The 23,198-nt window shown below is 39.2% G+C and overlaps 1 protein-coding gene across 1 annotated transcript in view; it reads right to left on the minus strand.

Moving 5' to 3' along the window:
- Window positions 1–5,268, minus strand: part of DNAH5 (dynein axonemal heavy chain 5) — a 249,075-nt gene extending 243,807 nt beyond the window's left edge. The window contains exon 1 of the mRNA XM_037799237.1: window positions 5,012–5,268. Within this exon, the coding sequence (XP_037655165.1) occupies window positions 5,012–5,068 (57 nt within the window). The 5' untranslated portion in view covers window positions 5,069–5,268. The remainder of the gene's footprint in view (window positions 1–5,011) is intronic.
- Window positions 5,269–23,198: the final 17,930 nt, after the last annotated feature.

Here is a 23,198-nt window from a genome sequence, read left to right on the forward strand (position 1 = left end):
CCAACCTAATCAACACTAATACACCTGCCCCCACAAGATTGCATTAAAGAACATGGCATTTTGGGGGCATAATACATCCAAACCGGCACAACAGCCAAAAAAAAAAACTTCTTTGTTTAAAAAAATGTTTTTCTAGGAGACATGATTAGCCTTGTTTTATGTCTGAATCTGAGAAAGAGAAACGATCTGTTTTAATGAGATTCTTTTGCACCTTTTAAAATGAGTATATTTCTGTTTTGTTTGATTTGAGTGTTCTCATCATATATACATATATATGCAGCTAACAAACATAATATAGCATAGCATAGTCACAGTATATGTTAAAATCCCCACTGGAGATCACTGTAAATAATGTGGGGCATGGGTGGGGAGGGGGGGGTCTTTGAATTACAGTTGAAACTTCTTGTCTTAATAACCAAGTAAGTGCCTTTGTGATTTCACTTTGACTGTCAATATCAATCTCAAGTGCATAGATACATAATTACTTGATAAGAACATAGTTTCAAGGAGGTCAGGGACATAAGTTTGATCATCTCAGGCCAGTTAGCTTCATTCTGTTCCACTGTCTCCAATGGTGGATGAATCAGGGCAAATCCATAAGCAGAAAGGAAAAATTACTCAAAATGCATGCCCAGCTGAAGTGCCTGCTTATTTGCCAAACAGGTATTTCTTTTATTGTACTAAGGATGACTTTCAAATGGCTCATCTGTCTGCATTATACATAACCTGGTTTTTCTATCTACTAATGAGAACAAAATAAATATCAACTGTATCTGATCACACCCTACACATTAAAGGGACATTTTCTATTTTGATCATTGTAATTTCCCCAGTGCCCAAAACAGAGCCTGGCTCATAATAGAACCCAATTAATATTAATCAGTGGATAAATTAATCAGGCTATTCATTTTACAAATCACTCTTAAGTAATTAAGGGATGGAAAAAATTATTCTACATCAGTGTGAGTCCATGACTACAAACTCAGAATTCAGCAAATAGATGCCTTGGTCTTCTCTGTCATTGAGAAGCAAGCCTAAACTGCGACATGAAACTCGACCATTAGCATGAATTATGGCTTTCCTCAATTTACAACAAATATAAGCTAGCTACATCCCACCTAAATTTGTTGCACTATGGAAACTGAGGGAAGCAGTTCTACTCATTTCCATTCAGAGCCCTCTTACGTAGTTTACTCCATTTTCCATGCCTCCTGGCAAAAAAAAGTCTCCCTCTTCGCCTTCCAGCTTCTCCGTTTTAACCCCATTTCCTCTCCCAGCCCTCTGCTCTGTGATCTCTCCTGGGCTTTCCAAATCTGCTCCTTAATTGACAGGGAGAAGCACAGCTCAGAAGCGCTGCTCCTCGCTCTACTTTGAGTGTCTTCTGTCTTTCTCACGCCCCTTCATTTCATTTCTCCAGGTTAAGGGCAACTGGGGCAGAGGAAGCATCCCCTTCCTGCATCACGAGCTCTCCTGTGAAGTGGGCTCTGGAAGGGAAGGAGAGCCCAGGCCAGCTGATCCCACTCCCAGCCGCTGCTCCTGTGAATCCTTCAGTTTATTTAAGAAGAGCCGCCTTCGGCCTTCGCCCTTCGCCCTCTACTGCAAAAAGACAGTCCTTAAAGACGACTCCTTAAAGGAGACATCAATTTATCTGTGACCTAGAAACAAACTCTGGAAACTTGTCTGTTTTGGCTGGAGTTTTCATGACCCCAGAATCTCTCCGTTTATTAAACTCCCTTCTCTGTCATTTTTTCCAGGTGATTAAGAGATACCCCCCTCACCATTCATTAAATGCATGTGGATTTTCACCCAAGCTGATCCAAACCCTGCTGTAGAGGTGTCCTCCTCACCAAACCACCCCCAACATTGCATCATCCAAACTCTAACTTAGAATCCGTTTTCTGCACACCACATTTCCGGACCTAAAATGAGATTTAATGGGCCTTCACATGGCCATATAGTCTATCTTCTTCCAACACCACAATGGTAGTACTCCAAAACCAGAAATACCGCTCTTGTAGAAGTCCCAAAGGACCCTCTGGCAACAGAGGCCAAAAACTCAAGTGGTTTTCACCCATATGCTAAAAAAATAGAGGTCACTACTCACATTGTATATGGCATGGGAGGGGGGGGCAGGGAATTCCCAAAGTTCTCTTAGTCATGCCATAACCCAGGGCACCCAAAGCTGGTTGGTCTTTAGAATCACCTGGGAGCTTTAAAATACTGATGCCCCCTCCCCAAGGAATTCTGACTTAACTGGTATGGAGTGGGAACCAGGCATGAGTGTGTCTTAAAAGCTCCCCTGGGGATTCTGATGTGCAGAGATGTGCAAAACTCTAATGAGCAGGTTGAGAACACTGGTCTAAAGGAAGTCATTTTATGGATTGCTCATCGTATAGTATGGTAAGGCAAAATAAAGTAAGGTAAGGTAGAGTAAGGTATGGGAAGATAAGTGAGGTGAGGTGAGGTGAGGTAAGGTAAAGGTAAGTTAAGGTAAAGTAAGGTATGAGAAGGTAAAGTAAGGTGAGGTGAGTTCAGGTGAGGTGAGATAGGGTGGGATCTCAAAGTTATCACCTGGACACCAACAAACAGAACCTGATCCCTCCCCACTTCCAGCTGATCCCAGAGCCATCCCGCCTCCCTTGCGCACTGCTTTCACCTGCCAGGTGTGCCAGGTGTTGACTGGCCAAGCAGGTCTGGGCCTGATTAACATCAGATACTGAAACCGGGTTGGCTATTTTACCGGAGAATAACAAAACTGACATCCTTTCAACTTGCAAAAGATACCTGAGAACAAATGTTCTCAACTCCTTTTTTTCCTCTTGTTTTCTGTACACTCCCACTGGAAGCAAGGGCTGCCTCCCCGCAGCGTTTCTCAGCGGGGGAAGGAGGTGAGCCTCTCCAGGAGAGTGTTTCTCTCTGAAGAGAATCACTGTTAAGCAAAACCCTAGCAATCAGAAATTCAGTGCAACAGCATTCCCTGGCAGAAAGTACACACAATAAGAATCACGAACAGTACAGATCCTGCAGCAGGTAAATAACTTTTCTCCTCCTTAAAACTAGCTTTGCAATTAGGTGAATTTAACAGTCAGGAGGAAGGTCATATATCTTTCAAGTTGTTTGGTACTTTTCTTTTTAATGGAAGTCAACAAAGTCAACCAACAAAATTAGGCATTTCAGTTTAATTTAAGGGAAGGCAAGAAAAACAGAATCCATGAGTTGCAATGCATATCCACCATAGACTTGTAATTGGGTACCAGGTATCCTTGATCTATGAGAAAAGCAGAAAGAAGGCAGCCTTCATATCTGGGCCATATTTTTGCAAAAAAAAGTGAGGGAATATACACAGAATTATTCCAAGTTTTTTAATAGAAAAAAGCATTGGTGTTTATTATGCATGTGTGACTTTTCTAAACCCATAAAGCTTAAGGTACATTTGATTGTTATTTTATATGTGTATTCTGGGTAAAGTCAAGTATTGTATTTCTGTATAACCCTAATTATAATATGGTATCATTAATTTTTCCTGACCCAGATTATATAAATACAGACTTACAGTTTTTATGTTAAGGGGCTTTGGAAACTTCACCGCTGCTTGTTTCAGATCACAAAGTTATAGTTTAATAAGTTGTCATCAGAGTGTACTAAATACAAATCGTGTAGTGATTTATATAATATACTGTGACATTATTAAGGTAATTCTGTTAAAATCATATTTCAGTGGAGGGAACAGACCCAGCATCCTAAATACACGAATGAAACCTCCAAAATATACCCAAAATGTAATGCCTTAACTATATATAATATACATTACTATATATACACGTTACATATATATACACTACATATACACATTAACTATATAGATTTTGGTGTTTGCAATGAAGATCGGGAAAATCTTTCAGACAGATGAAAAGTTTAATTCATTCAGTTTATTCAACAAGCCTATATTAAGGTGTATTAGGTACCAGACTCTGTACTCCTGCCCTCCAGGAACTCACAGTCTAGGAGGAAATGTCATTTCCCTACAGTGATATGATAAACAGGGTAGGTATTTCTAGCAGGGTAGAAATAAAGTACTGAGAGGGCACAGTGAAAGCAGCTCTCTGCTCCTGAAAGTGTCAGGAAGGCTTCTCAGAGGATATTTGCATTTGGTCCTGAAGAATGAGTGTTTGTCTGCAAACAAGTTTGAAGGCCCAGCAAGAGAACATCCACCTTGGGAAGGATGCATAGAATCAGGCAGGCTTGGAGGAGCTGGAGGTGGCAGAGCACTTAGAAAATGAAAGGCCAGCATTCCCACTGTGGTACAACAGGCCACCAGGCTCCAGGGAATCATCCGGGCTGTTGGGAATTCTAATCAAGACAGGTAGGAAATGCACTGATGTTGAGAACTGTGTCCTAAGAAAAACCTCCGTTTTCTTCTGACATTAATTGGCACTTGCATAATAAAAAGCTGCCACACTGACCTGTGCCAGGGAAGCTCATTCTTCAAAGTGACTTTCAAGGACACAGCCTCACGTCTCACAGTCTGTGACCTCATTTTCAGGCAGTTAGAACAGGAGGGTGGGCTCAAAGAACAGAGGAAATTTGCAGCCTAGAATTTGCTTTAAGTGTCTATCTTCACAAAGACAAGTTACAGGCTGGAAAGAGTACAGTGACCAAATCTCTTTGAATGTGTTCTTTGCCCCTGGGCAAGCATCTTCCAAAAGATGCAGCCCTTATTACAACAAACAGTCATAGTTGAGGCAGCAGTGTGCAGAAAAGCCCAAGGATGCAGCCCTTATTCCAACAAATAATCATAGTTTAGGCAGCAACATGCAGAAGAGCTCAAGGATGCAGTTCCTTTTTTTTTTTTTAATTTGAAATATCAACATGTGGCCTAATGCACTATGCAAAATTTGTAAACACATGTTTCTCACAAATTCATCAGTGTACAGGTGTGAACTTTATTGCAGGTGTGTTTCCACACAGGTGTGAGTGATACTAATCCTCAATGCACGTGCAAGCTCCTTACCGTTAAAACGCGGGTGACACTCTGCTTCCAGAGCTGTCTCCTTCCGATCCTGAACATCGCAGCAATCTGCAGAGCTTACAGCCTGTCCCGTCAGCTCTTCCAGAATGGTCTCTAACTCTTAGGAGACCTACTCATCATCCAGCAGGCTTTCAGATGAAATGTCCTCTGGATGGCCAGCGGTTCACTTTTACATTTCTAATTTGCATGTATTATTCACGACATAAGCAGATTAAATGTTAAAAGTCCACCAACACCAATTCAAGTTTTCCTTCTAGAGTCTCTCCCCTTGGCCTCTCCTCTGTCCGCAAAGCCTTGTGTTGTCAGGGTAACAGTGTTTATATACGATACAATGTATGCCTCTCAATCATGTTTATCAGCCAATCAAAGCTTCTGAACTTCTCAGTTGCAACACAACTGCTTCTGATGTCTATTTAATTCTATACACTGTCCAGCAATAGGCTTTTGAGTCAATAGAGGTATTTAAATAATTCCTTTGAACAGTGAGAAACTTCAAACCACATCAAAATAGAAAGCAGAGTAGCCATGGCTCTGAAGAAAAAATTGCGCAAGACAAGAAATTCAGTCTTATTTTGCCTAAACAACTTTGTGTGCACGATTAACTGCCAGCATTGTGACTAATTGTGAATAATTGTCAGATAGGCTAATTGTGACCCAAAGGAGCCATTTTCTCCCCATAAAGAACAAGAAGCCTATTTCATATGCAAATAGCAAATGATGTCCATAAATTATGTGTGCTCACACAGTTGCACATACAAATAAACCAAGGCAATTTATTCAATGTGGCTAAACATCTTGATCATCCTCACTGTGAAAACAAGATGGGAAAGCACTGCCAATGTGCTCTGAGAGTATCCAGTAGATATTATTGCTCTAATGAAGGTGAGTAAAAGGCATGACATTTAAGGTTGGGCCTGTTGAATCCAGGATTTAATCCCTGGAGTTCAAGGTTCAGGAACTCAAATCCTCTCACAGCATCGAAGGATAATCAAGAGATAGGGAACTCATCCTGCTAATATCCTTTAATCAGACTCACAGCAGGCCAACTTGAAAGCCAGGATGCTAATTTGGTATCTGAGCTTGGGAAATTTCCCTGGCCCAACGCCAACACTAGAGCATGGCCTCCATATGTAGAATTTCTAAAGAGAGAACATTTGGACCTGAATATTATTTGGTAGAGCACAGGAAGTCAGTTCATTAACAAAATATTTTTTAAATCTCCTCTGGGTGTTGGGAAGCGGCTGTTTCATGCTCTAAACATGAATGGAGAAGGCTGTGTGTCTAGACTCCGAGCCCCTCTCCTCTCTGTGGTGCTGGAAGGTCCCCGGGGAATCACATTATTATCTGATCCTCCTTGCACAGCGTCTCCTCCCAGCCCCAAGAATCCCCCGTCACCATCCAACCTCAGGGCAGACATGTTAACAATTCATTACACCACCGCTTGTCTTTCATTAGTTACACTTAAATCGGCGCCTCCCTAATGGCGTGTTAGGCACCATCCTCATTTCATCAGCCGCCCATTTACAATGCATCTCTCGGGGTGAGTTACTTTCCGGGGAAAATTTCCACGGATGGCTGCTCACATTCATTTTGTGTTTGGCAGTACGTAACCATGACTCTCTGGAGGCATCACAGTAAACTACAGTCTTCCAACTTCCGTGGCTGAATTTCCTTGAGTGTCCAGACCTTAGCACACTGAGAGTTGTCGTTAGCAGCACCAACAAAGCAAGGGGCTAGCCCACGGATCGTGGGAACTCCCACCCCTCCTGGCCTGCCTGAAATAAAACCGATTTCTGTTCAGTTGAGAAGAGTTATCAAACACTGGTCAGCAGGACAGCCAGGAAGGTTTTCCTACAAGTAGTTTCTACCAGGCAGGTGGGGCTCCACCAACAGGATTTCTTCTGCTGGGGAGTTCTCCAGCCCTAGCTGGATGGACAATGCACCTTTCCACACACACATTCTAAGTCAGACATCACAGAAATGGAAAAACAGTGAATCCCCATGGGTAGGATACTTCATTCAGAAATACCTTTAGGCAAAATTTAAAGTACCAGTCAATTGAGTCATTCACTCATTTAACAAATATTTATTGGTGCCTTTTGTGGGGCCAGGCATTGTGCTACATGCTATGCAATTTAAAAGGACATTTAATCAAATGTTAAGTAAAAAAAAAACATTAATTTTAAGATGCATGGTTAATTTATGTAACACTCAGAAAGAAAAAATCAAATGTTGTCAATTAAACTTAAATACAACATCTATTTTAAGAAGCCACCTGATTTCACAGGTATTAAAACATGAAAAAATGTGCGTCTCAGAATAAATGAAAAATGGTGGTTCCTGCCTTCCTTTGGGGCAGATATTAAACAGTGAACATACAAATAAATACATACATAAAAATAAAATATAGTTACAAATTGTGGAAAGTGCCATTAAAAAAGAAAATAAGGTGCAAGCTTTACTTGGACCTCTGGTCTGAATTATTACCATTTTATGCTTGCATTCCAAAGTGTGGAAATTCCTGAATTCATTCCTAAATCATGGAGAGTCACCAACTTTGGGTCTTGCAGTCCTGTATGTACATCCTATGCAATGTGACATAATGGAAAAGTTCAGGCTTTGGAGTCAGATCTGGATTAAAAGCCCAGCTCTGCCATCTTCTAGCTATGTGACCTCAGTGTTTTGATTTCCAAGTTGTACATTAGAAATAAAACCACCTACTTAATAGATTTGCATTGATGTAAATATATGTAAAACTGCTAGATCCTCATAGGCACCCAATAAATGAAAGATATACCACATTATTTCATTTGCGAAAGACCTATTACCACACTTAGTGACAATATCAATGTAAGGAACAAATTCCCAAGGAATGGTCTTAATCTAACCCACAAATTTTAGTCCAGAGCTGTGTGGACATTTTGCTCTTGATTTGAGTAAATTCCAAGAAAAGAGTTGATCCCAGTTTTATCAGTTACCATATACATATTTTTCATGGATGCCCATCTCTAAGAATGTCTTACTGAGGCCCAACAGAATCAAATACACTCATTGACTTAAGGGTTTCGTAAACAATTATATAATGAGTAGTATATACAAATGGCAAATGCGTTCAGTTGGATGAGAAAGTACCATATTTTATCCATTCTGAATTGCACATTTTTTTAACTTTTTACCTTAATGATATGGGGATGCATCTAATATTTGATGTCCTCTTATAATGGTTGCTGTTCGGGCGCAACCATGAGGTAGTTGTCATCACATGTGCTTGTGAAAACCTGGTGTCACCACAGATGACACTACATGGTCAGTCAACAAAACATTGAGGAAGCAATGTTGTTTTCTAAAAACCTTACATTGGTACTTTCTGGGAAGATCAAGGAAACACCAGCCTTGCAACTTGCAGAATAGGTGTCAATGGGCTGGAAGAAAATTCCAGAAGAGCCAGACTCTGGATGGGAAGAAGTTTTAGAAATCTCTTGACCAATTCATTGCACTTATATTTGTATGGATGCACACAGGTGATATATGATTTTTAAAAAAATCTATGTGTAAATCAAAAAGAACTTTTTCATAAAAATAAAATAAAAATTCTAAGAATACAGTGTCCTAGTTTTACAGCTGTTTTCCTTTCTTAGTGATGAGTGAAACAGTGGTATTTCTTTCATCTGACAATGGCTTAAATCAGATAAAATACAGATTTATGAGCTCTAATGATCAAAGAAAATTTCTTCAAGAAGGTAGGATTTAAGTCAAGCCTGAGAGAAAAGATAAGAATCAAATAAGTGGATAAGAAAAGATAAGGCATAACATATGGGGAAAATATCGTGAACAAGACATGGAGATCAGAATTCAAGAGAGAGCCTGTCTCGTGCTTTTGTTATGAGAAAAATGACTGATTAATTCTTGAAAGGTACATTGAGGATGAACTGTGGTTGTCTGCCTAGAGTAGTTGGCCCTTGGAGGCATTAGAGATTCACTGAAGAATAAAATGATGGAAGTCTTGTTTAGGAAGATTACATTGGCAGTTGTGGGCAGGAAGGATTGGAGTGGAGAGAAATTGAAGGCAGCGAGATTATGGCAGTTTCCTGGGCGTGAGGAAATAAAGGATTTGAAAAAAGATGGAAGCAGTGGTCATCCAAGCCACCCCTGAAAAATACACAAGCTAAACAGAAAGAGGCAAGTCCTCCCTTGGGCCCATCCAACATTTTGCTACCCCAAACCATGCTCATATAAAAATTCTGGTTGAAGAAGGAATAGGAAGGAACAGATAGAACAAACTTAGCACAAAAGACAAACTGATGGAGCATGACAACTGACAGTCGAGGAAAGGACACACAGTTGTCAAAAATGACTCCACATTCATGAAGATAAAGTGAAGCTTCATAACAACGCAAGCAAAAAGAGGGAATTTAGAAAAAGAATAAGTTTTTGAAACTAGACAGCTAAAAAACGTCCATAAAGCTCTGATTCTCTAATTTTCCTACCAGTCTTTCCTCCTTGAAAGCATGAAGGCAAGTACAATTACGTGTAAATCCCAGAACATCTAGTACCTTCTTCTTTATTCTACTATAATAAAAAATTAATAATAAAAACAATGATAAAAAGAAAAGAAAGAAACTAATAATACATTGACGGCCCTCTTCCCTGACAACAATAACAAAAAAACAATGATTTTGAAAGCTTCAAATGAAGCAGTATGGTTTGTAGGTTTTACCACCATTTCCCTGAATAGAAATTGCACAGCCAAAACTCAATAGATGCATAAGTTTTCTGTCAAGATTCAAAAAAGAAGAAGTGGAAAAGACAAGACAAATCCCAGAGGAGGCTACAGAAAGAGGAAGACATATGCTAAACAAACATCTGAGTTCTGCAGATAGAGATTAGAGGAAGAACCGTGTTCCATGCTGAATGCACATTCCAGAGGTTATTTTATGTAGTGTCTTTCCTGTAGAAAGGGGGAGAATTAAAACTGTTTAGCACTAGAAGAGGGAAATGCTGCAGGAAAGAATATCTCAGGGACATCCTTTCCACTCCTCTTTCTGCCTTCTCCTGTGACACTTATATATATATATATCTCTATAGAAATAATGCTACCCTGGATTCAAGAATCTCTACTTCTGGTCCCGATTCTGGCACATACAGATGGTTGTGTGACTTTTAATAAACCACCAAACACGCTTGCCCATTTTCCTCATTTGGGTGGCCAAAGATCTCCCAGCTCCAAACAAAATCATGACTAAACAAATAATTTCTGACATTTTGATTCCAAGCACATATCATACTTAAAATAATTGGAAAGTTATCATAAAGATGCATTCTAAATGTATAATCTTATAGTGTGGCACACAAAACATTGGGGAGAAAATAATAATAATATATAGATATCATCTGAATCATGGGAAATGAGGTTGATCAGTTGACACTACAGTCTGTAACTTCTGTAATAATACTGTTTGCTCCACAGGAGTTTTCTTCCCATTCTAGATGATGCCCATATCTTTAACAAATGATGCCCCCTGGACCATAATATTTGCTCTTAGTGTATAAAGTAGTAGTGCTTTATAAAATTCTTCTCCCAAACCTAAACACAAAGCCCAGGGGCTCTGAAAGAAGATATGGAAATCAGATTTTAGGACCAAATCATAGAGTTCCTTTTAACAAATCCTTCTGGCATCCTGCTTTTTGTTCTACTGCATAGCATGGTTATAATTTTTCATGTTGAACACTACCAGATTGTGTTGCATAGTTGAGTTATCCCAGTTTCTCCTTATCTAGAACTGAAATTTCAGCATATTATCCACAACTGAGAAAAAATACTTCTTTAATTAGAATCTTGTTAGCTTTCATAATTTTAAGGACGATTAACATCTCACTAATATCCCTATGCCTTAATTACTTGTATTTCCAGAAATTCAGGCCCAAACAAACAAATGACCAGTATATATTAGAGAGGTATAAAGAGAACCCTTAGTAATGATGGTAATTCTTGCTTTGTAAAAGCACTAAGCTCTCATAATCTTTAGTTTTATGTTACCTTTTAGTTGATACAGTCCATTTCACACGTGATGATTTTCCTAAAATACAAAGGCACAAAAACTCCAACTCATATTCTTTTTTTTTTTTTTTTTTGGTTCTGATTTATGTTTATTCAATATTTATTTAAGGAAAAAATATATTGCATTACATAAGTCAGTGCCCATACCAAGACTTGGTCTCTGGTATTGAAGATGTCAAGGAGCAATGGCTAATGCTGAGAAACTCCTCTGTTTGCAATCACTGGCCTGTGCTGACCCCAACCAATGGATACACACAACCCGCAGAGACCAGAATCTACAGCTTTGGAATTGAGCATGGGGAGGGCTAGGGTGTAGGGAGACGCACAAGTTTCATTTGGGATCACTTCTGTTATCACAGTTGTGTTTGGTTTTGTTCAACAGGGAAATTAAAAGGTATCTCGCTAGGTTCACAAGTAACAAAAATTCTCATGTCGTCCTTCATTTAGGTCCCCTTTGCTTTACTTTTGTGCTAACATACCATGAAATGGTAACCTCAAATTCATCTGTTCCTTCCCTATTGAAACAGTCAATGAATGACATTTGGCATGAAAGCAAATCTTAGTATTAGGAATTATTAGTTGATTTATTGAAGAGACATCTCCTGAAAATAAAATAATAATAAAAATAATAATAATAACCCCAGCCCAGAGTCTCTACTTTCACCCAATCACAAAGACATTAATTACCAACAAAGAGGATCTGGCTAACTTATCATAGGTTGTCTTTGCAAATCCCCTTTTACAACGATTTTCACCATAAATAAAACCCCATGAAATTAAGCAAGACATATTTTAAGACATCAGTGTTCAGCACTCCCACCCATGCCAAAGGTTTTGGCATAAAACCAGGATGTGTTGATTCGTGTGGCCGAAAAACTTTTGATTACAAGAATATGACAAGTTGAAGTAAATCCATTTATCTGAAACCAAGCAGCAATTTCTGCAAAGAAGGTTTTGTCTCTCTATGAAAAGCCTTAGAACAGGCTTGGGGAGACATCAAAGGAAGAAGTTTCCAGCCAGAAAAAAAGAATGATTTGATCACCTCAGAAAGAGTTCAAGTAAGGGCTCGGATGCTATACTATACCAACCCCCACCAATACTACTGCAAACTCTTGAGAGCAGGGATCCAAGGGTCTTAGTAATGGTTTCTCTCTGGGTATTCACACAATGCTCAATAAATGAAAAACAGCTCCATTTGTAACCTTACCCAGGAGCTCATTAGCTCTTTAAACACAACCACCTATATTAGAGTTACTCCGCTACCAAGAACACAAAATTTATATTGCCAAGGAAGTCAAAAATGATTCCAATTTATCAACCAGTTGGTGTTTTCTGTATTTCACTTTTCTCTAAGATCATAATTTTGTGATGTGTCATTACTGCCTACAGATTCCATAAGACAAGTTCCAAACACTACTGTTTTCTCCACAAGGAAAAAATGCTAATGTATTGTTTCATAGCTTAGATATATGTTAATATTTATTCTATATTAAGATGATATTTCATATCTTAGCCCAAATATCATCCTTGTGTACCATCTATATTAAGAATACACTCATATGATTGCTCAAAAAATTAGATCATATAAACACTATGCAGAGTAAATGTAACTTCAGAACTTCTTTAAGGATGTTTCATTGCTTACTTCTTAACAAAACCAGCATCACAACTTTCCTGAAAAAGCAGAGATTTTAAAAAACCAAACTGAAGTTGATATATTCATAGGTATTTTTTAAAAATTGCTTCATAATGGAATACCTAGTTCCTGCTTCTGAAAAAACTGTCAGCTTCCTGATTTTCTATCTATTATTAACTCATTCATTGAAAACAGTTAACATTGGGCCTTATGTTCAAATCTAGCTCCCAGGTAGATTCAAACTTCCAAATGAAATGGCGGGATTAACTACAAAGATTAACTTTCATTAATAAAAGTAAATTCCAGGTCAAAGACATAAATGTATCTGGGTATGAAAAGATGAAGTCCAGCAGAAAGCAAAGTTTTTGAAAATATAGACCTTATCTGCTGATTTAATATTTGACACAAAATTAATATGAATAATTACTTTCTTTGGATTGTTTTAACTCTCAAATATTATATCCTCAAAAATGTGGAAAGGGTCCTGTTTTAATAGGAACCAAAGACTAGAAAAAAAAAAAAAAAGAATCTAAAGATAAAACCTGGTGATGTGATTCCTTTTCTAGGTGGTAAGGAAATTAATCCCATGTTCTAGGTGTGATTTAAGAAGAACTGTATATATTTTAAGAAAATATTTTAGTATAACTCATTAATCTCACCCAAGTCAACTGACATATTTATTGAGCTTCTCTGATATGCCCGATACAATGTTATTCAGAATAAAACATGGTTCCTTCCCCAAAAGAGTTAATAATCTATCAGAGGAGATAAAACCAAGTGAAATAATTAGTTAAAAATAAAGTACTAAATTATAAGAACCTATCAAGTCATATGAAAATTTAGGCTGCTATAACAACCTCATGAAGTGATTTAAAGTATACCCTTACACGCAATAAGGTATAATAGATAAGAAAATAACTTTTCATAAAACTCAATTTGGGAATTAGACTAAATCACTGAAACAAAATAGGAGAAACAGCATACCTAAAAGTTAAAGAGAAAAATCAAGAAGCTATATAAAGCCTGTACTATTTTCCTTTAAGAATAACTTTTATTATAGAAGAATATAAAGGAATATATGTCCCTGTTCTGAAAGTAAACTTAAGCTGGCCAGGAGAGAACACTTTCAACTTTTTCACTTTCTTCTTCCCCCTTTCCCAAACCAGACATTTGGAGCTGCTCCAACCAGAAAATTCTAGAAGGAAGACAAGGTCTCCTCCCCTGTTCTGGTTCAACCACCCCAGGGTTCATTTTACTGCTTCTCCCTTAGCAAGGCACCTTCCACCTTGCAAAGCTGGCTTTTCCCTTCCTCATTCTGTCCCATCTACACTCTGCCTCCCTAACGTCCAAAAAGAAAATCATCCCTCAACCCTATCTCACATGCCGTCTTTCACCTCAAAGCCAACTTTCTTGCGATCGTGAGCATCATTTTGAAACGCATTAGGATCACATCATCAAGACCAAGAGAACAGTATGTTATGGGTGGGTTTCGCTGCCAAACCACGAAAGGAAGAAAACACAACAGGTCCAATTTCTTGTTACAAAATGACAACATGGCACAGAAAAGCAAAACTTGAAAGTGTTAATTCATTGAGCCCTGTAGAGCAATAGGAAAAAAATTGATTGTATTTCTAATCCAGAAAATACACAACGCTGAACACAGCGATCTCCAAGGAGAAAATGTGAGGCAATTACATCTAAAAAAAACTACAATTGAAGGCCACTTTTCTTCAAACTGTTATCCCCATTTGGGAACTACATTTTCCTTTTCTTAAAGAAAATTAATGAAATTTAAAATGTTTTTTTAAATCACAAAAGTTGGTCCCACAGAAAGTTTTCCAAGGGGTAAGCAGTCGATTTAGTGTTCGTTTTTCCCTAATGAGGTCGAGCTTGAACCTCATTAAAATCCATTCAAAACTCTTATTTCAATATTAAATTTTTATTCTAATATAGAGGGAAAATCAAGGCCTGAAGGGGAAGGGAGTTCCCTGTCAAGAGTGTGCAACAATGAAAAGCCTGAAAGCCACCATGTGCCTCTCCCCTGCAAAAACTCCTTCCAACACACAGCCCACCTGCCACTGCCGCCAATGGAGAGATGCGCTGCTTCCTAAACACACCTTCTTAGCTGTCTCAAGCACCCTTCTCTCTTTCTGAACTTCCTGAACTTCAGCCTTCCCTTCTCTGAAATTCTGTTGCCCATTCATCAATTCTAATTGTTTTCATACTGAATAGCATTTATATTTTAGAAATACAAATTTGTACTGGGGTATTTAAACAAGGGCTTTTAACACTAACTAGCTCAACATCTGATACATAATAGGTACTCACTGACTATATATATTGAATTATAATTTTTAAAATCACCCACACTGTATATGGTTAAAAACACAAAATGGATTCTTTTGCTAAATAATGCTTCTATTTCGTTACCACCTTGAATGTGTTCTTTTCCGTGCCATTGTTGCTCTCCTTTTTTTTTGTTGTTGTTTTTCTTTTTCTAGTTTCAAGCTACTATAAGTAGCGATAGTGGTTTTTGGAGGTGTGCAGTAGAAGGAATCACTGCTAAGCATAAAAGGCAAATTCCAGCCCCTCCTTTAAGTGCCACTTTCCCTGTTCTGTGCTCCTAGCAAAAAAAGAGGGCATACACTTGCTTCCTCTGCATTTTTATTTCCCTCTGTGTGCCTGGAGGAAAGCATCAAGTTTATACCATGGTCAGAGCTCTTTTTTTTTTTTTTTTTTTTTGCATTGATATATACAAGCAGGTGCTCTTTTTTAATTATCATTTTACTGAGTGATTATCAAGTGGAATAGAATTGCAAACTGAAATTTTGCAAACTGAATTATTCATAAGAGTGAATTTCAATATCCTGAGCATCAGCTTACCATTGCCATCAGCTAAGGTTTACAAATATTTTCCTTAGAGGAATTGTTGTTGCAATATTATTTGTAGTGTAAGAATGTCAATTGGTAAAGCTCTACTATTAATAATGGATCTATAGATGCATGAAAGAAGCACTCTACTTGCAATCAACAGGCTTGGGTTTATCGGGCTTTTCTCTTTTCTTTTTAAAAAGAGATTTTCCAAATTCTGGTTATAAGATTTGCAGCATTTCTATCTCATGCCTTATAAAATCTTATGTTTAGAGGTTAATAAAATGAGGTTAATACAGAGATACTACATGCTGGGTTCTTTTCTTTTCCCCTTTCAAATACAATATGTTAAATGATGCACAGTCTATACTGTACAAAGGGGAATTCTGGAAACAGCTGACTACTAGTGGAGGTTAGCTGCCATCCAGTGGCTTAAAGTATAACTTACCCATACCATTACTCAAAGAGTTAACCAAAAGCAACTCTGAACCATACACAACGAAGCCCAAGACAGACCCACATATCATGGGTAGATCAAAAGTTATCAATAACTGACAATTACTATCTCCTATTAAAGAGAAGACCAAAATATTAAATGCTTCAATGGAAGGGAAGCAAAAGTCTCCTCTTAAAAGCCACAAAAACTTGTCTTTATGTTCAAATGGTTTCCCTTTCAAAAATTCATAATTTAGACACTCTGCCTCCCTAAGTCATCTGAACCAAATCAAATAAAAAAAAGTGGTAAATAATAAAACACATCTGACTACCTTTAAAATGGTACATTGAAGTGGCAAATATTTTGACATATATCTCCAAAGAAGAAAAGCATGCAAATATATCCATAAAGTAAACACAATATTGATAGTTTATGGTGAATTCACTTCAAGTAATGATTGTTTTCTCAAATGTAAAATATAATATCATTATCCTCCTTTCTACAAGATCTTTAACCTCCTTTTCAACAATTCTAAAATTTATTTTTTAAATAGTAAAAAAACAAAAAGTTTTTGTCATTTTCTTATAAAAACAATGCAAATTTATTGTGGAAAATATTTTTTAAATGAAAATTACCATAATCAGAGCACTATTAACATATTTTTGTATATCCTTTCAGTCTCTTTTCTATGAGAAATGCACTGGCTCCCATCTTCTCATATTACTGAATATTTTTCAAAATACAATTAATGGTTGTGTAGCATGTTAATTGGATAAGCCTCAATTTATGTAGCCAGTACTTTTTTTAACTTTATATTTGTTCCAAGTTTTCCTTGTTATAAACAACACTATAATAATATTCCATGTACAAATCTTTGTATAGCTCTGTATTCCAATACATTATTAGAAAAAAAATTATTCCTTAAAAATCACACCCTTTGGTTCCCATTAGAAATTTAATCTAATTTTATTTAATCTTTGCCTGCATGATGTATAGAAAACAGTAAGTCACTATTATCTTATTGTTGGATTAACTTGCATGTCTTTAATAATAATGAAGTTCAACATTTTAAAAATACTTACTGTACATTTGTGCTTTTTTTACTTTTGTGAATTGTTTGTTCATGTCCCTTCCCAGTTTTCTCCTGGTAATTCTCTATTGATCAGTAATCACTGTTTTTATGACTGGATAAAGATGCATCAAACATACCAAAAAATGAGTAGATGTTTCAATATTACTATCATATAAAGTCAAATTAAAGACAAAGGCACTAAAGAGTTGGACCAAGATGGTCATTTATTTTTACAAAAGTATACTCCACTCTGAGCAGCTATGTGAAAAAGTGTTAAAATAAAAGAAGGAAAAGCTGTTAGAAACACAAGCCAACATCAAGAGAAAAACTGTAGCAAATAGATATTCTAATAGATTGTTTTAATATAAATATATTAAATCATAGACCCTCAAAAAGAAAATATTCTTTTAAATTGTCATAGTTGGCTAACAAAATAAATCATCTACTAGACCACAGAATATCTGAATGCATTTTAAAATACAGAAATCATACAAGCCACAATCTCTTACAATAATGTTATAAACTGGAAATTAATCATGAAGGAATTTTACGTCCTAAGGCCATTTTTAAATTTAGAAAGACTTCTTTTAAATTACTGCTGGGTCCCTGCGGAACTGAAAATGGCGAGTACAGACCATTTTGAACGTAACATATCCCACTAAGGTGTCCGGAATAGCTGTCCCTTGCAGGACCGGCCCGGCACCCACGACAAGCCCCTGCCTCTCCCCACATGCCTCAGAGAAGGAATAGGGCCAAGAAGGTGGGCGCCAGGGCCGAGAAAAAGGGTGGGACTCAGAGGTGGAGACCTTACATCTTGTTTCTCCTTAAGTGCTCGGTAAGTCGCTCCCTACAACACTGACCCTCACAACATAACTGGGTGTATGCTTCAGTTTTCCTTCAAACTCAGCCCCTCTGAGTGGGGACTCGACACTATTCCTGCGGCCCCCTCCAGCCTCTCCAACCCTCCACCTGGCTTGAATTTAGATCCCATCTGAGCCCCTCCCCGTGTGCCCGACTCCATTTCACATCTTCAAGGCACCCCTCTTGCTGCTTCCTCGGGGGTCAGCCACAGACTTACCCTCTCCCTGCTTCTCCTCCTACTGTAGGTCTTGTCTGTCAAGTTGCCAACACACTCAGGCTGAACCCATCTGCGTTCTGGTGCCACTTGCTCCTGTCATGTCCCAGGACATGGCCTAGTTAGATTTGGGGGCCCAAGACAAGCCAAGGAGAATGAACTAAGTACACCCATACAGTAGAGCAGACAGGAAACAGGTTATGCAGCAGGCCTGAAAGAAGTCTAATCCCACAGGTACAGGGTGGACTCCGGCAGGAATTTAGACAAAAAGCTGGTGTCACGAGACCTAACGTAGAATAAAAAGGAAGCTTTACTAGGAAATCTAGTTGAGGTTAATTCTGGGGGGCCCAGAGAGGCAGCCAGCTTCAGGGAAGTGGGAAAGATACAGATATTGGCGTAATGGTTGCATTTCTGAGACGGGACCAAGACGGGAGCCAGATCTCAGAGCCAGAATAAATGTGGAGCCTAAGTCTCAGAAACCAGACCAAGGTCAAGTATCCAGATTTCTAGCCCAACGTCAGGGGGATTTGAAACACTGTGCTTTAATTTTCCTTCAATTTTTTCATGGATCAATGTAAAGTTTGTCCTGGAGGGATATACCTATCCGTGGGGGTTAAGGACACTGGACCTGAGGTAGAGGCTGGGAACCAAGCACAGCCTTATGGTCTTCAGATGTGAAACACACTGGTGGCATGATCGGATCACTGGGCAAAGCAGGGGTCAAAATTTCCAAATTGAAACCATTTGATGGGACAACAAACTAACGTTAGGTCTCGTGACACCAGCTTTTTGTCTAAATTCCTGCCGGAGTCCACCCTGTACCTGTGGGATTAGACTTCTTTCAGGCCTGCTGCATAACCTGTTTCCTGTCTGCTCTACTGTATGGGTGTACTTAGTTCATTCTCCTTGGCTTGTCTTGGGCCCCCAAATCTAACTAGGCCATGTCCTGGGACATGACAGGAGCAAGTGGCACCAGAACGCAGATGGGTTCAGCCTGAGTGTGTTGGCAACTTGACAGACAAGACCTACAGTAGGAGGAGAAGCAGGGAGAGGGTAAGTCTGTGGCTGACCCCCGAGGAAGCAGCAAGAGGGGTGCCTTGAAGATGTGAAATGGAGTCGGGCACACGGGGAGGGGCTCAGATGGGATCTAAATTCAAGCCAGGTGGAGGGTTGGAGAGGCTGGAGGGGGCCGCAGGAATAGTGTCGAGTCCCCACTCAGAGGGGCTGAGTTTGAAGGAAAACTGAAGCTTACACCCAGTTATGTTGTGAGGGTCAGTGTTGTAGGGAGCGACTTACCGAGCACTTAAGGAGAAACAAGATGTAAGGTCTCCACCTCTGAGTCCCACCCTTTTTCTCGGCCCTGGCGCCCACCTTCTTGGCCCTATTCCTTCTCTGAGGCATGTGGGGAGAGGCAGGGGCTTGTCGTGGGTGCCGGGCCGGTCCTGCAAGGGACAGCTATTCCGGACACCTTAGTGGGATATGTTACGTTCAAAATGGTCTGTACTCGCCATTTTCAGTTCCGCAGGGACCCAGCAGTAATTTAAAAGAAGTCTTTCTAAATTTAAAAATGGCCTTAGGACGTAAAATTCCTTCATGATTAATTTCCAGTTTATAACATTATTGTAAGAGATTGTGGCTTGTATGATTTCTGTATTTTAAAATGCATTCAGATATTCTGTGGTCTAGTAGATGATTTATTTTGTTAGCCAACTATGACAATTTAAAAGAATATTTTCTTTTTGAGGGTCTATGATTTAATATATTTATATTAAAACAATCTATTAGAATATCTATTTGCTACAGTTTTTCTCTTGATGTTGGCTTGTGTTTCTAACAGCTTTTCCTTCTTTTATTTTAACACTTTTTCACATAGCTGCTCAGAGTGGAGTATACTTTTGTAAAAATAAATGACCATCTTGGTCCAACTCTTTAGTGCCTTTGTCTTTAATTTGACTTTATATGATAGTAATATTGAAACATCAGTGCAAAGAGAGAACTTACGTCTTATGACAGTTAATTTTATGTGTCAGTTGGCTAGGTCATGGTGTCCAATTGTTTGGTCAAACACTGGCTGGTTGTTACTGAAAGTTTATTATAAAGAAATAGTTCACTCAATTATGGGAACTAGCAGGTCTGAATTTTGTAGGGCAGGCAGAAAGCTGGAAATTCCAGGAGAAGTGATACTAAAGTCTTCAGTCCAACCTTGTAGGGGAGGTCAGAGAGGAGTGAATGGTGTCATCCTGAGGCAGAATTCTTTCTAATTCTTGAAACCCTCAGTGCTGGCTTTGAAAACTTCCAACTGAGTGGATGAGACACAACCACATTGCTAAGGGTAATATCCTTTACTTAAAGTCAGCTGATGGAAGGTGCAAATCCCATCTACAAAATACTTCCACAATTACAAGTAGGCCAGTGTTTGACCAAACAACTGGAAAGCATAACCTAGCCAAGTTGACATCTAAAATTAACCATCATTCATTCCTTAACTGGCTACCAAGTCTATTCCCTGGAATTCTGTGTCTATTCTATTCAAGATTATTCATTCTCCTCTCCAGGGGGACAAAATTGCCCCTAAATCTGGACTCATTCCATGCTACATTTGAAATGTGAGTATCATAGTAGAAAATTAGTGTACTGCTCCCCTACAATGTAAGAGAGCCATTTTTCTTTTTAAAAATTTTCCACATCTTCAGTTTTTTCATTCAGCATGCTGCAGAAGTTCTTTCAATCTCTGCAGACTTTAAGAAAGTTGTTATACTCAGGCAACTTGGGGGTGGGAAATGGAAGGCAAGAAACAGAAGAAGGAGAACCGAGTTGTCTCATTCCAGACAGTACTGTAATACAGTGAATGTGGGGTGATGCACAATCAAGCAAACCCCAACAGCGGAGGGGTGAGTTCCCTTTTATTCTTTAAATAAACGATGTATATTATAAAACAACTGACAAAGTCTATGTTATAGCACAAATAATTATAAAATACATGCCTTGTCTAAGCTGTTATTTGACATAGAGAACTACATCACTTTCTGCAAACAAACTTCCCCCATTAAACTGACAGTCTTTAGGTGACATAGCCTCAAGGAATTCCACTTTAATATCAGCTATGTCGTTCATGGTGCTGGATATTCTCCCAGTTTCCACTGAACTAACAGCAAATATTTTCAAAATCTCCCCAGCCCTTATAATACTGAGGTTTTTATATATTCAAAATCCCCATTAACTGTGGTTGGCTGATTTGAGGACCCACAGAGACATCCACAGCTTAATCCCGGAAGCCTATGAATAGGTTAGCTTACACGGCAAAGGGGACTTTGCAGACATTATTAACTTAAGGATCCTGAAATGGGAGAGGATCCTGCACTATCCAGGTCAGCCCAGTGTAATCGCAGAGTCCCTTATAAGAGGGAGGCAGGAGAGACAGCGAGAGTAAAGGAGATATGAGGACAGAAGCAGATGCTGGAGCCATGCAAGGAAGGGACCAGGAACCAAGGAAAACATGCAGCCTCTACAAGCTGGAAACAACAAGCAAATGGTTTTAGTCCAGTGGGGAAAAAAAGCAAGGAAAGGGTTTTAGTCCAGCGGAACTGATTATGGACTCTGACCTCCAAAACTATGACAATAGATTTGTGTTGTTTTAAGTCATCACGTGTGCAGTAATTCTGTACGGTAGCCATGGAAAACTAATAGAACAACTAAGAATTCAAGATTATTTGTTGCCACATCATATTTAGTGAGGTCAAACCCAACCCTTCATGGTTGATGAGAGGTGGTATAGTGGTGTGGTTAAGACAGCTCTGTGGCCAAGCTGCAGAGGGTGAAACCCCTCCTCTATTGCTTTGGCTTAAAATCTCTTCTCTGTGCTTCAGTTTTCTCATTTGTGAATTGGGGAGGAAGAGGATGCTAATTATAGTACCCAAATGAGTTCATCTTCGTTTAGATCATGGCTGGCACAGAGCAAGTGCCACATATATGCATTCATTAATATCTACAATGAGTTTTGATGAACTTGTCATATTCGATGGAGCTAAAGTTCAACAGGGGTGGTGACAAGGAGCACAAGTCCCATCCACCCTCTATATTCTCTCTCCTGCCTTGAGAGGACCTTTATGCCAAGGGAGAATGAAACACCAAATTCTGTGGCCCCGTTGCCACTCACCTTCTTGCCCTCCCTGTGTTTGCCCAGCTATCTCATAAGCCAAAGTCCTAAGGGGACCACAGTTTCCACAAGAGTGGACAACCGCAGCTTCAGGGGCCCTAACTGGCATTGGGATTTGTCCATTGGAATGCCAGTGCTGTCACCACTGTTTCCACACTGAGTCTAAGCCCACCTGGCCAGGAGAAGACATGTGGATGGGCCCAGAAGCCATGGACAACTGGTTTAGGGGCCAGGAAGGCAGTTAGGATCAGGATAGCCCCATGACATGCTCCCCCAGGGCTTCTCAGGAGCTCAGGAGTATGAGCAGCGCCCAGGCTGGCCCTTGGGAATCCACAGGATGAGAAGGCAACTACCAGGCATCCAAGAGACAGGACTTAGGGGCCTTGTGGACTTGGGCACCGGCAAACAGATCAGATGCCAGCCCACAGCCTGGTGCCAGGCACTAAATTAGCCCTTAAATTGCTGGATGATGGAGAAACCTGGAGGATCCCACGTAAGAGGACAGAGTGGCCAGGACAGCAGGATGGCACTTGAGGGTATTGTTTTTTACTATTTGGGGTTGGAGTTATTCAATTTTTCAACCATTACTATGGCTGTATCATACATACCAGTTGAAGATCAGCCTTTGTATCCTGCAGTAGATACTGAAGACTGGAACGTTCAACAACCATTTCAACCCATTTTTGATATTTGTTTTCTGTATTATAATAACCTGAAAGCTAAAAACTACATATCTCAGACTCTTTTGCAACTCTTATAGGTAGGGTTCCGTTTGTAATTCACATTCCTCTAATCAGATGTACTGGCATGAGATTCTGGATCAGAACCAGGTTCTGAGGAGAGAGGTAGGATGTGATACATCCAT

Source organism: Choloepus didactylus, chromosome 11, assembly GCF_015220235.1.
Source record: "Choloepus didactylus isolate mChoDid1 chromosome 11, mChoDid1.pri, whole genome shotgun sequence".
NCBI lineage: Eukaryota > Metazoa > Chordata > Mammalia > Pilosa > Megalonychidae > Choloepus > Choloepus didactylus.